Source organism: Oncorhynchus nerka, linkage group LG27, assembly GCF_034236695.1.
Source record: "Oncorhynchus nerka isolate Pitt River linkage group LG27, Oner_Uvic_2.0, whole genome shotgun sequence".
NCBI classification, from domain to species: Eukaryota; Metazoa; Chordata; class Actinopteri; order Salmoniformes; family Salmonidae; genus Oncorhynchus; species Oncorhynchus nerka.
In genome coordinates this window covers 3,162,313-3,177,414 of record NC_088422.1, presented here as the reverse complement: position 1 = coordinate 3,177,414, position 15,102 = coordinate 3,162,313, and the positions used below count along the sequence as shown (strand labels likewise).

The following is a 15,102-nucleotide window of genomic DNA, read 5'->3' as shown; positions in this document are numbered from 1 at the left end:
GTGCATACTATTGTTTGTACAGAATGAACGTGGCACCTTCAGGCCTTTGGTTAGTCCTCTACTCTCCCAACCCTAACCCAATGGCAACCCTAACCCAATGGAAATTGCTCGCAAGGATGAACCAGACTTGTGGAGATCTACAAATCTTTTTATGAGGTCTTGGCTGAGGTCTTTTGATTTTCCCATGATGTCAAGCAGAGGCACAGAGTTTGAAGGTAGGCCTTGAAATATATCCACAGGTACACCTCCAATTGACTCAAATTATGTCAATTAGCCTATCAGAAGCTTCTAAAGCCATGACATCATTTTCAGGAATTTTCCAAGCTGTTTAAAGGTACAGTCAACTTAGTGTATGTAAACTTCTGACCCACTAGAATTGTGATACAATGAATTATAAGTGAAATAATCTGTCTGTAAACAATTGTTGGAAAAATTACTTGTGTCATGCACAAAGTAGATGTCCTAACCGACTCGCCAAAACTATAGTTTGTTAACAAGACATTTGTGGAGTGGTTGAAAACCGAGTTTTAATGACTCCAACCTAAGTGTATGTAAACATCCGACTTCAACTGAAGATATGTATAGGGGTAAGGTGACAACAGAATATTTGATAAACAGAGTAGCAGCAGTGTTTATGTGAGTGGGTGTGGAGTCAGTATGAATGTATGTGCATATTATGTGTGAGTGAGCAGACGGAGTGAGTGAGTGTGTGTGTGTGCGCGTGTGTGCATGTGTTTGTTGGAGTGACAGAGTGTGTGTGTGTGTGTTTTTTAAACGTTTTTTAAAATTAATTTGACCTTTATTTAACTAGGCAAGTCAGTTAAGAACAAATTATTATTTTCAATGACGGCCTTGGAACAGTGGGTCAACTGGCCTAGCAACAGTGGGTTAACTGGTCTAGGAACAGTGGGTTAACTGGTCTAGGAACAGTGGGTTAACTGGTCTAGGAACAGTGGGTTAACTGGTCTAGGAACAGTGGGTTAACTGGTCTAGGAACAGTGGGTTAACTGGTCTAGGAACAGTGGGTTAACTGCCTGTTCGGGGGCAGAACGGTTCCATTGATCATTCTTGAGATGTTTCTACAACTTGATTGGAGTCCACCTGTGGTAAGTTCAATTGATTGGACATTATTTGGAAAGGCACACACCTGCCTATACAAGGTCCCACAGTTGTCAGTGCATGTCAGAGCAAAAACCAAGACATGAGGTCGAAGGAATTGTCCATAGAGCTCTGAGACAGGATTGTGCCGAGGCTAAGCAATCAAGGGAGAAGTGTATTGATCAGGGAGGTGACCAAGAACCCGATGGTCACTCTGACAGAGCTCCAGAGTTCCTCTGTGGAGATGGGAGAACTTTCGACAAGTACTCCAATCTGCAGCACTCCACCAAACAGGTCTTTATCGTAGAGTGGACACATTGAAGCCACTCCTCAGTCAAAGGTACATGACAGCCTGCTTGGAGTTTGCCAAAAGGCACCTAAAGACTCTCAGACCATAAGAAACAATATTCTCTGGTCTAATGAAACCAAGATTGAATTATTTGGCCTGAATGCCAAGCGTCACGTCTGGAGGAAACCTGGCACCATCCCCACTGTGAAGCATGGTAGTGGCAGCATCATGCTGTGGAGATGTTTTTCAGTGGCAGGGACTAAGAGACTAGTCAGGATCGAGGCAAAGATGAACGGAGCAAAGTACAGAAAGATCCTTGATGAAAACCTGCTCCAGAGCGCTCAGGACCTCAGACTGGGACGAAGGTTCACCTTCCAACAGAACAACAACCCTAAGCACACAGCCAAGACAACACAAGAGTGGCTTCGGGATGACAAGTCTTTGAATGTCCTTGAGTGGGCCAGCCAGAGCCCGGACTTGAATCCAATCGAACATCTCTAGAGAGACCTGAAAATAGCTGTGCAGCGACGCTCCCCATCCAACCTGACAGAGCCTGAGAGGATCTGCAGAGAAGAATGGGAGAAACTCCCCAAATACAGGTGTACCAAGCTTGTAGCGTCATTACTCAAGAAGACTCGAGGCTGTAATCGCTGCCAAAGGTGCTTCAATAAAGTACTGAGTAAAGCGTCTGAATACTTATGGAAATGTAATATTACAGTTGTTTTGTTTATACATTTGTACATTTTCATTTTGTCATTACGGTGTATAACTCAGGGAAAAAACGATTTAATCCATTTTAGAATGAGGCTGTAATGTAATATAATGTGGATAAAGTCAAGGGGTCTGAATACTTCCCTGAGGCGCTGTAGGTGTCAAATAATTTGCACTTAATTTAGCTTATGAGTTGTGATCTTTTACTATTCCAATAGTTCCATTGTACCGAGTAGACTAAATCAAGCAGCTCCATTTCACCAATGTGTTGAACCCACGGAGTGCTCTGTCTTACCTGATTGGAGGATTCGCTGATAGAGACTGTCTGTCTAACCTGACTGGAGGTATCACTGCTTAGAGACTGTCTGTCTTACCTGACTGGAGGTATCACTGCTTAGAGACTGTCTGTCTTACCTGACTGGAGGTATCACTGCTTAGAGACTGTCTGTCTTACCTGACTGGAGGTATCACTGCTTAGAGACTGTCTGTCTTACCTGACAGGAGACTGTATCACTGCTGAATGGCTGTCTGTCTTACCTGACAGGAGGTATCACTGCTTAGAGACTGTCTGTCTTACCTGACTGGAGGTATCACTGCTGAATGACTGTCTGTCTTACCTGACTGGAGGTATCACTGCTTAGAGACTGTCTGTCTTACCTGACTGGAGGTATCACTGCTTAGAGACTGTCTGTCTTACCTGACTGGAGGTATCACTGCTTAGAGACTGTCTGTCTTACCTGACAGGAGGTATCACTGCTGAATGGCTGTCTGTCTTACCTGACAGGAGGTATCACTGCTTAGAGACTGTCTGTCTTACCTGACTGGAGGTATCACTGCTGAATGACTGTCTGTCTTACCTGACTGGAGGTATCACTGCTTAGAGACTGTCTGTCTTACCTGACTGGAGGTATCACTGCTTAGAGACTGTCTGTCTTACCTGACTGGAGGTATCACTGCTTAGAGACTGTCTGTCTTACCTGACAGGAGGTATCACTGCTTAGAGACTGTCTGTCTTACCTGACTGGAGGTATCACTGCTGAATGACTGCCTGTCTTACCTGACTGGAGGTATCACTGCTGAATGGCTGTCTGTCTTACCTGACAGGAGGTATCACTGCTTAGAGACTGTCTGTCTTACCTGACTGGAGGTATCACTGCTGAATGACTGTCTGTCTTACCTGACTGGAGGTATCACTGCTTAGAGACTGTCTGTCTTACCTGACTGGAGGTATCACTGCTGAATGACTGTCTGTCTTACCTGACAGGAGGTATCACTGCTGAATGGCTGTCTGTCTTACCTGACAGGAGGTATCACTGCTTAGAGACTGTCTGTCTTACCTGACTGGAGGTATCACTGCTGAATGACTCTGTCTTGTGTTCTGACAGTCCCCTGTGGGAGCGGTTCGGCAGGGTGGCGGTCCCTCCACTGTTCAGCAGGTTACGGGGGATCGCTAGAGGCGGCAGGACAGTCATGGGCCCCTCATCCTTCCTTCCTGGTCTCCCCTCAGGGGGCGTGACCTCCATCTCCATGGATACCGTGGATCCTCTGTAGCCGTGGTAACCATTCTCCAGCGTCTCCCTGCCGCCATCGTCACAGCTACCGTCCGTACTATCACGATTTAACGACGACCGGGAGATGACGCCGAACTTTCGTGAACGTTTGCCATCACCGTTCTGCGTCAGCAGGTTGCTGGGAGGCTCGGAGGAGATGCCGCTCAGGTCGTCCAGGGAGTGGGCGGAGCCACCACTGTTGGTAACTTTGCTGTTTCCATTGCATGGAGGGAGAGGGGCTTTGCGTTTGATCCTCCGGAGCATGATCAGGTAGATGCAGCCGCCATTCCAGCACTGGTCAGCCAGGTAACTGTAGAGGAGAGGAGAGGAGGAGGACAGGAGATGGAGGAGGAGAGAAGATGTAGGGAGAAGGAGAGGAGGAGGAGAGGAGATGGAGGAGAGGAGGAGGACAGGAGATGGAGGAGAGGAGGAGGACAGGAGATGGAGGAGGAGAGGAGATGAAGAGGAGGATGAGAGATGTAGGGAGAAGGAGAGGAGATGGAGAGGAGGGAGGAGGAGGGGAGATGGAGAGGAGGAGATGGAGAGGAGGAGAACAGGAGATGAAGAGGAGGAGGACAGGAGATGGAGGAGGAGAGGAGGAGGAGGGGAGATGTAGAGGAGGAAGAGAGGAGGAGGACAGGAGATGGAGGAGGAGAGGAGATGGAGAGGAGGAGGAGAGATGTAGGAAGAAGGAGAGGAGATGTAGGGAGAAGGAGAGGAGGAGGAGGGGAGATGGAGAGGAGGAGTAGAGGAGATGTAGAGGATGAAGAGAGGAAGAGGACAGGAGATGGAGGAGGAGAGGAGGAGGAGGGGAGATGTAGAGGAGGAAGAGAGGAGAAGGACAGGAGATGGAGGAGAGGAGGAGGAGGGGAGATGTAGAGGAGGAAGAGAGGAAGATGACAGGAGATGGAGGAGGAGAGGAGGAGGAGGGGAGATGTAGAGGAGGAAGAGAGGAAGAGGACAGGAGATGGAGGAAGAGAGGAGGAGGAGAGGAGATGTCAGAATAAGTGAGAAGCATATTAACAGTGTAAATCATCCTGTTACCCTTCCAGCTATCTTGATACAGCTCTGAAATCTCTGACTGCATATTATTTCAGTTTCCAAGCCATTTCAGTGACATTATGTATGTCATTATCGTCTGAGTGGAACACAATAAACCAGTGGCCATCAACCGGTGGATCAAGGCCTTCCTAGTCAATCACCAAACATTTCTTTAGAAAAGCCAATGATAAAGGCATAAAGGCTTGTGCTCATTTATTTAGTGTTCTACTGTTGGTGGTAGCTGCACTTGATTCAGAAAGCCCTGTTGGTGGTAGCTGCACTTGATTCAGAAACCCTGTTGGCAGTAGGTGCACTTGATGTGCGTGTGCGTGCGTGTGTGTCCGTGTGTGTCCGTGTGTGTGCGTGTGTGTCCGTGTGTGTGTGTGTGCGCGTGTGTGTCCGTGTGTGTGCGTGTGTGTGTGTCCGTGTGTGTGTGTGTCCGTGTGTGTGTGTGCGTGCGTGTGCGTGCGTGTGCGTCCGTGTGTGTGTGTGTCCGTGTGTGTGTGTGTCCGTGTGTGTGTGTGTGTGTGCGTGCATGTGTGTGCGTGTGTGTGTGCGTGCGTGTGTGTGTGCGTGCGTGTGCGTGCGTGTGTGTGTGAGTGTCCGTGTGTGTGTGTGTCCGTGTGTGTGTGTCCGTGTGTGTGTGTGTCCGTGTGTGTGTGTGTGTGCGTGCATGTGTGTGCGTGTGTGTGTGTGTGTGTGTGTGTGCGTGCGTGCGTGCGTGTGTGTGTGTGAGTGTCCGTGTGCGTGTCTTTATTCCAGTTACACATTAACCAGATCAGGGACTTGTGCGGTTTACTACATCGTATGATAATGGGTAATGACAGGTCTGTAATTCTCTTCCTCAAAGCTCCAACTGCTTTTCCAGGTGTGTTTCTGGTATACAGGTTAGAGAAAATAGGAGCTAGGCCCCAAAACAAACCCTAAACAAGGTAGGGTTTACTGTACAGCGGAGCATAGCTTGCTCTGAGCTAATGAATGTGTAGAGTATTCTTGCTGATCGGCCAAGGCATAGACATAGGGCAACCATAGCCAATTTCCCCAATCCAAGTACACAACATAACTACGGAGGAAAATTATAGTTAAAATCACAATCATACCCACACTGGTTTTAATGATAGTTAGATCATACCCACACTGGTTTTAATGATAGTTAGATCATACCCACACTGGTTTTAATGATAGTTAGATCATACCCACACTGGTTGTAATGATAGTTAGATCATACCCACACTGGTTGTAATGATAGTTAGATCATACCCACACTGGTTTTAATGATAGTTAGATCATACCCACACTGGTTGTAATGATAGTTAGATCATACCCACACTGGTTGTAATGATAGTTAGATCATACCCACACTGGTTGTAATGATAGTTAGATCATACCCACACTGGCTTTAATGACAGATCATACCCACACTGGTTGTAATGATAGTTAGATCATACCCACACTGGTTGTAATGACAGATCATACCCACTGGTTTTAATGATAGTTAGATCATACCCACACTGGTTGTAATGATAGTTAGATCATACCCACACTGGTTGTAATGATAGTTAGATCATACCCACACTGGTTTTAATGAAAGTTAGATCATACCCACACTGGTTTTAATGACAGTTAGATCATACCCACACTGGTTGTAATGATAGTTAGATCATACCCACACTGTCTTTAATGATAGTTAGATCATACCCACACTGGTTGTAATGATAGTTAGATCATACCCACACTGGTTGTAATGATAGTTAGATCATACCCACACTGGCTTTAATGACAGATCATACCCACACTGGTTGTAATGATAGTTAGATCATACCCACACTGGTTGTAATGACAGATCATACCCACTGGTTTTAATGATAGTTAGATCATACCCACACTGGTTGTAATGATAGTTAGATCATACCCACACTGGTTGTAATGATAGTTAGATCATACCCACACTGGTTTTAATGAAAGTTAGATCATACCCACACTGGTTTTAATGACAGTTAGATCATACCCACACTGGTTGTAATGATAGTTAGATCATACCCACACTGTCTTTAATGATAGTTAGATCATACCCACACTGGTTGTAATGATAGTTAGATCATACCCACACTGGTTGTAATGATAGTTAGATCATACCCACACTGGTTTTAATGATAGTTAGATCATACCCACACTGGTTTTAATGATAGTTAGATCATACCCACACTGGCTGTAATGATAGTTAGATCATACCCACACTGGTTGTAATGATAGTCAGATCATACCCACACTGGTTTTAATGATAATTAGATCATACCCACACTGGTTTTAATGATAGTTAGATCATACCCACTGGCTTTAATGATAGTTAGATCATACCCACACTGGTTTTAATGATAGTTAGATCATACCCACACTGGTTGTAATGATAGTCAGATCATACCCACACTGGTTTTAATGACATATCATACCCACACTGGTTTTAATGATAGTTAGATCATACCCACACTGGCTGTAATGATAGTTAGATCATACCCACACTGGTTGTAATGATAGTTAGATCATACCCACACTGGTTTTAATGACAGTTAGATCATACCCACACTGGTTTTAATGACAGTTAGATCATACCCACACTGGTTGTAATGATAGTTAGATCATACCCACACTGGTTGTAATGATAGTTAGATCATACCCACACTGGTTTTAATGACAGTTAGATCATACCCACACTGGTTTTAATGACAGTTAGATCATACCCACACTGGTTTTAATGACAGTTAGATCATACCCACACTGGTTGTAATGATAGTCAGTTCATACCCACACTGATTTTAATGACAGATCATACCCACACTGGTTGTAATGATAGTTAGATCATACCCACACTGGTTGTAATGATAGTCAGATCATACCCACACTGGTTGTAATGATAGTTAGATCATACCCACACTGGTTGTAATGACAGATCATACCCACTGGTTTTAATGATAGTTAGATCATACCCACACTGGTTGTAATGATAGTTAGATCATACTCACACTGGTTGTAATGATAGTTAGATCATACCCACACTGGTTGTAATGATAGTTAGATCATACCCACACTGGTTTTAATAATAGTTAGATCATACCCACACTGGCTTTAATGACAGATCATACCCACACTGGTTGTAATGATAGTTAGATCATACCCACACTGGTTGTAATGATAGTTAGATCATACCCACACTGGCTGTAATGATAGTTAGATCATACCCACACTGGTTGTAATGATAGTCAGATCATACCCACACTGGCTGTAATGATAGTTAGATCATACCCACTGGCTTTAATGATAGTTAGATCATACCCACACTGGTTTTAATGACAGCTAGATCATACCCACACTGGTTTTAATGATAGTTAGATCATACCCACTGGTTTTAATGATAGTTAGATCATACCCACACTGGCTTTAATGACAGATCATATCCACACTGGTTGTAATGATAGTCAGATCATACCCACACTGGCTGTAATGATAGTTAGATCATACCCACTGGCTTTAATGATAGTTAGATCATACCCACTGGTTTTAATGATAGTTAGATCATACCCACACTGGTTTTAATGACAGCTAGATCATACCCACACTGGTTTTAATGATAGTTAGATCATACCCACACTGGTTTTAATGATAGTTAGATCATACCCACTGGTTTTAATGACAGCTAGATCATACCCACACTGGTTTTAATGACAGCTAGATCATACCCACACTGGTTTTAATGATAGTTAGATCATACCCACTGGTTTTAATGACAGCTAGATCATACCCACATTGGTTTTAATGATAGTTAGATCATACCCACTGGTTTTAATGATAGTTAGATCATACCCACACTGGTTGTAATGATAGTTAGATCATACCCACACTGGTTGTAATGATAGTCAGATCATACCCACACTGGTTTTAATGAAAGTTAGATCATACCCACACTGGTTTTAATGACAGTTAGATCATACCCACACTGGTTGTAATGATAGTTAGATCATACCCACACTGGTTGTAATGATAGTCAGATCATACCCACACTGGCTGTAATGATAGTTGGATCATACCCACTGGCTTTAATGATAGTTAGATCATACCCACACTGGTTTTAATGACAGCTAGATCATACCCACACTGGTTGTAATGATAGTCAGATCATACCCACACTGGCTGTAATGATAGTTAGATCATACCCACACTGGCTTTAATGACAGCTAGATCAAACCCACACTGGTTTTAATGATAGTTAGATCATACCCACACTGGTTTTAATGACAGCTAGATCATACCCACACTGGTTTTAATGATAGTTAGATCATACCCACTGGTTTTAATGATAGTTAGATCATACCCACACTGGTTTTAATTATAGTTAGATCATACCCACACTGGTTTTAATGATAGTTAGATCATACCCACTGGTTTTAATGATAGTTAGATCATACCCACACTGGTTGTAATGATAGTTAGATCATACCCACACTGGTTTTAATGACAGTTAGATCATACCCACACTGGTTGTAATGATAGTCAGATCATACCCACACTGGTTTTAATGAAAGTTAGATCATACCCACACTGGTTTTAATGACAGTTAGATCATACCCACACTGGTTGTAATGATAGTTAGATCATACCCACACTGTCTTTAATGATAGTTAGATCATACCCACACTGGTTGTAATGATAGTTAGATCATACCCACACTGGTTTTAATGACAGTTAGATCATACCCACACTGGTTGTAATGATAGTTAGATCATACCCACACTGATTTTAATGACAGATCATACCCACACTGGTTGTAATGATAGTTAGATCATACCCACACTGGTTTTAATGACAGTTAGATCATACCCACACTGGTTGTAATGATAGTCAGATCATACCCACACTGATTTTAATGACAGATCATACCCACACTGGTTGTAATGATAGTTAGATCATACCCACACTGGTTGTAATGATAGTCAGATCATACCCACACTGGTTGTAATGATAGTTAGATCATACCCACACTGGTTGTAATGACAGATCATACCCACTGGTTTTAATGATAGTTAGATCATACCCACACTGGTTGTAATGATAGTTAGATCATACCCACACTGGTTGTAATGATAGTTAGATCATACCCACACTGGTTGTAATGATAGTTAGATCATACCCACACTGGTTTTAATGATAGTTAGATCATACCCACACTGGCTTTAATGACAGATCATACCCACACTGGTTGTAATGATAGTTAGATCATACCCACACTGGTTGTAATGATAGTTAGATCATACCCACACTGGTTTTAATGATAGTTAGATCATACCCACACTGGCTTTAATGACAGATCATACCCACACTGGTTGTAATGATAGTTAGATCATACCCACACTGGTTGTAATGATAGTCAGATCATACCCACACTGGTTTTAATGACAGCTAGATCATACCCACACTGGTTTTAATGATAGTTAGATCATACCCACTGGTTTTAATGATAGTTATATCATACCCACACTGGCTTTAATGACAGATCATACCCACACTGGTTGTAATGATAGTTAGATCATACCCACTGGTTTTAATGATAGTTAGATCATACCCACACTGGTTGTAATGATAGTTAGATCATACCCACACTGGTTTTAATGACAGCTAGATCATACCCACACTGGTTTTAATGATAGTTAGATCATACCCACACTGGTTTTAATGACAGCTAGATCATACCCACACTGGTTGTAATGATAGTTAGATCATACCCACACTGGTTGTAATGATAGTTAGATCATACCCACACTGGTTGTAATGATAGTTAGATCATACCCACTGGCTGTAATGACAGATCATACCCACACTGGTTGTAATGATAGTTAGATCATACCCACACTGGCTAGTATTACAGGGTAAAGCCTTAAAGGCTTATGAAGCATTATAACACCATACGAAGCCCTAGAATGCATTATAAAGCATTATAAAGCCCTTGTAACCCTAACCAGAGGTGAATGAGTCAGTAAAGTTATAGAAGTTAGTCAGTCGTCATAAACAAGCAAAACAAGAGCAATAGAAAAGTATCACGTGATTTTATACCGTTCGTCTGGATGTCTGCTCTACATCACACAGAGGCCACGGGGAGGTCAGGAAGTCAAACCGCAAAGATTGAAGTATTACCATGACAACGCTCCACCGCCTACCATTCATTGGTTATACAACGTTTTGTTCCGAGAGTAGATCCTCGTCAAGTTCACACCTTGGAGACAAACAGGGGTAGAGGACACACCTGAACGCTGTCAAAAGACATCTCTCGGGTCCCAAGATCAGCTGGGTTTGTCCGTCTCAAAATTGACATTTTGACGATGAGTCTTTTCCCCTCCACCTCGTGAGATATGATCGCACGGTGACCGACTACGGTTGTTAACAAGCAAATGCTTCTCTCGTTTGTGACGCAGTGAACTACAGCCCCGAAGTCGACTTCGTTCATCGTAGACAAGAAATAGTGGCTGAGTGCAGTTGTCTCTCACAGTTTGTGACTGAGAGGTTGACTCACAGCAGAAATAAAGACCACCGCGCAGCTATTCTCTAGCGTAGTACAGACAATGTCCTGACTGGCGACTTCGACAGATAGCTAGCGCTGGCTGATGCAAAACACATCAACAAAACATTTGCTTACATCCCCGACTGGGACAGCAGAGGATGGAGAGAGGGGCCAAACCCAATAACAATACCAAATAGGAGAGAGATAAACATGAAAATAAACACTTTTGAAAACAGCTGGAAAAACCTTGACAGAGACAGTCTCTCCGAAAATCCATTTTGGGGGAATATGGGAAAAAAAATATTTAAAAGACTTCAACAACAGGGTCAGAATGGAGAGAGAAATTATTGAAAGAGCTACTGTATTGAGTAGAGAGAGAGAGAGATAGACAGACAGACAGACAGACAGACAGAGAGAGAGAGAGAGAGAGAGAGAGAGAGACAGACAGAGAGAGAGAGAGCGAGAGAGAGAGAGAGAGAGACAGAGAGAGACAGAGAGAGAGAGAGAGAGAGAGAGAGAGAGAGAGAGAGAGAGAGACAGATAGAGAGAGACAGACAGAGAGATAGACAGACAGATAGAGAGAGAGAGAGACAGAGATAGACAGACAGATAGAGAGAGAGAGAGAGAGAGAGAGAGAGAGAGAGAGAGAACATTGTGGAGGCTTCCTTGAACCTAAACCTAACAACTTCTTGGAGATGGAATGTACACATTTAGAGAATCTCCTCATCATGTGACGTTAATGACTTCACATTACATTAAACATCCTCATCATGTGACGTTAATGACTTCAACATTATATTAAACATCCTCACCGTGCTTCTACACCTGCATTGCTTGCTGTTTGGGGTTTTAGGCTGGGTTTCTGGACAGCACTTTGAGATATCAGCTGATGTACGAAGGGCTATATAAATAAATTTGATTTGATTTGATCATGTGACGTTAATGACTTCACATTATATTAAACATCCTCATCATGTGACGTTAATGACTTTACGTCAACAATACAGTTACTATCTCGATTTATACGAGTTAACAATACAGTTACTGACTCTATTTATATGAGTTAACAATACAGTTACTGACTCTATTTATACGAGTTAACAATACAGTTACTGACTCTATTTATATGAGTTAACAATACAGTTACTGACTCTATTTATATGAGTTAACAATACAGTTACTATTTACCAAAATTGGACATCTGTCCATGTCCTGAGGAAGTCGGGAAATGCATTTCTATCCCTGGCCACTAGGGGCAGCGGTGAGCGTTATTACCATCAAGATGGCTTGGGTTTTACGTTGTCCCATGACTCTGGATCAGAAGGTTGCGTGTTCCATCCCAGTCGTGGACACATTTTTTGTTGTTGTTCTCTTTTTGGTTTTAAACCCCTATCCCAAACCTTAACCATTCTGAAATAAAAGCCGATTTTATGGTCAATCTGACATCTGCAGTGGGCCGTACAGCATTTACCGAGACAAGCAACAGTCAGAACATTCATACTTCAAGGAGCCGTCATACACAACCAATAAATGGGTCTGCTCCGCACCACTCGTACTGATTCGGGGCTCTGTAGCCATCCAGCTAATTGCAAGCCACCGGCTAAAGGAAAAGATCTTACCTCTTCTGAGATGTTGGAGACCGTTTCCCGGCACTTGACATAGGAGCTCAGCCAATATATTACTGCACTGTTGGAGCTCGAAACACAAGCATTTCTCTACATCCGCAATAACATCTGCTAACCATGTGTATGTGACCAATAACATCTGCTAACCACGTGTATGTGACGAATAACATCTACTAACCATGTGTATGTGACCAATAACATCTGCTAACCATGTGACCAATAACATCTGCTAACCATGTGTATGTGACGAATAACATCTGCTAACCATGTATATGTGACCAGTAACATCTGCTAACCATGTGTATGTGACCATTAACATCTGCTAACCATGTGACCAATAACATCTGCTAACCATGTGACCAATAACATCTGCTAACCATGTATATGTGACCAATAACATCTGCTAACCATGTGTATGTGACCAATAACATCTGCTAACCACGTGTATGTGACCAATAACATCTGCTAACCATGTGACCAATAACATCTGTTAACCATGTGGATGTGACCAATAACATCTGTTAACCATGTGTATGTGACCAATAACATCTGTTAACCATGTGACCAATAACATCTACTAACCATGTGTATGTGACCAATAACATCTGCTAACCATGTGTATGTGACCAATAGCATCTGCTAACCATGTGTATGTGACCAATAACATCTGCTAACCACGTGTATGTGACCAATAACATCTGCTAACCATGTGACCAATAACATCTGTTAACCATGTGTATGTAACCAATAACATCTGTTAACCATGTGTATGTGACCAATAACATCTGTTAACCATGTGACCAATAACATCTACTAACCATGTGACCAATAACATCTGCTAACCATGTGTATGTGACCAATAACATCTGCTAACCATGTGTATGTGACCAATAACATCTGCTAACCATGTGACCAATAACATCTGTTAACCATGTGTATGTGACCAATAACATCTGCTAACCATGTGTATGTGACCAATAACATCTGCTAACCATGTGTATGTGACCAATAACATCTGCTAACCATGTGACCAATAACATCTGCTAACCACGTGTATGTGACCAATAACATCTGCTAACCATGTGTATGTGACCAGTAACATCTGCTAACCATGTGTATGTGACCAATAACATCTGCTAACCATGTATATGTGACCATTAACATCTGCTAACCATGTGACCAATAACATCTGCTAACCATGTGTATGTGACCATTAACATCTGCTAACCATGTGACCATTAACATCTGCTAACCATGTAACCATTAACATCTGCTAACCATGTGACCATTAACATCTGCTAACCATGTGACCAATAACATCTGCTAACCATGTATATGTGACCATTAACATCTGCTAACCATGTGACCAATAACATCTGCTAACCATGTGTATGTGACCATTAACATCTGCTAACCATGTGTATGTGACCAATAACATCTGCTAACCATGTGTATGTGACCAATAACATCTGCTAACCATGTATATGTGACCATTAACATCTACTAACCATGTGACCAATAACATCTGCTAACCATGTATATGTGACCAATAACATCTGCTAACCACGTGACCAATAACATCTGCTAACCATGTGACCATTAACATCTGCTAACCATGTGACCAATAACATCTGCTAACCATGTGTATGTGACCATTAACATCTGCTAACCATGTGACCATTAACATCTGCTAACCATGTGTATGTGACCATTAACATCTGCTAACCATGTGTATGTGACCAATAACATCTGCTAACCATGTATATGTGACCATTAACATCTGCTAACCATGTGACCAATAACATCTGCTAACCATGTGTATGTGACCATTAACATCTGCTAACCATGTGACCATTAACATCTGCTAACCATGTAACCATTAACATCTGCTAACCATGTGACCATTAACATCTGCTAACCATGTGACCATTAACATCTGCTAACCATGTGGCCAATAACATCTGCTAACCATGTAACCATTAACATCTGCTAACCATGTGTATGTGACCAATAACATCTGCTAACCACGTGACCAATAACATCGGCCAACCATGTGTATGTGACCATTAACATCTGCTAACCATGTGTATGTGACCAATAACATCTGCTAACCATGTGACCAATAACATCTGCTAACCACGTGACCAATAACATCTGCTAACCATGTGTATGTGACCATTAACATCTGCTAACCATGTGACCATTAACATCTGCTAACCATGTAACCATTAACATCTGCTA

General features: G+C 42.5%; 1 protein-coding gene across 2 annotated transcripts in view; it reads right to left on the bottom strand.

The window, feature by feature from the left end:
* The window catches only part of pdzd2 (PDZ domain containing 2), a 185,262-nt gene that overhangs the window by 133,075 nt on the left and 37,085 nt on the right, over positions 1–15,102 (bottom strand). For both annotated transcript variants that reach the window (XM_065011331.1, XM_065011332.1), the window contains exon 2: positions 3,436–3,958. In XM_065011331.1, the coding sequence (XP_064867403.1) occupies positions 3,436–3,912 (477 nt within the window). In that variant the 5' untranslated portion in view covers positions 3,913–3,958. The remainder of the gene's footprint in view (positions 1–3,435; positions 3,959–15,102) is intronic.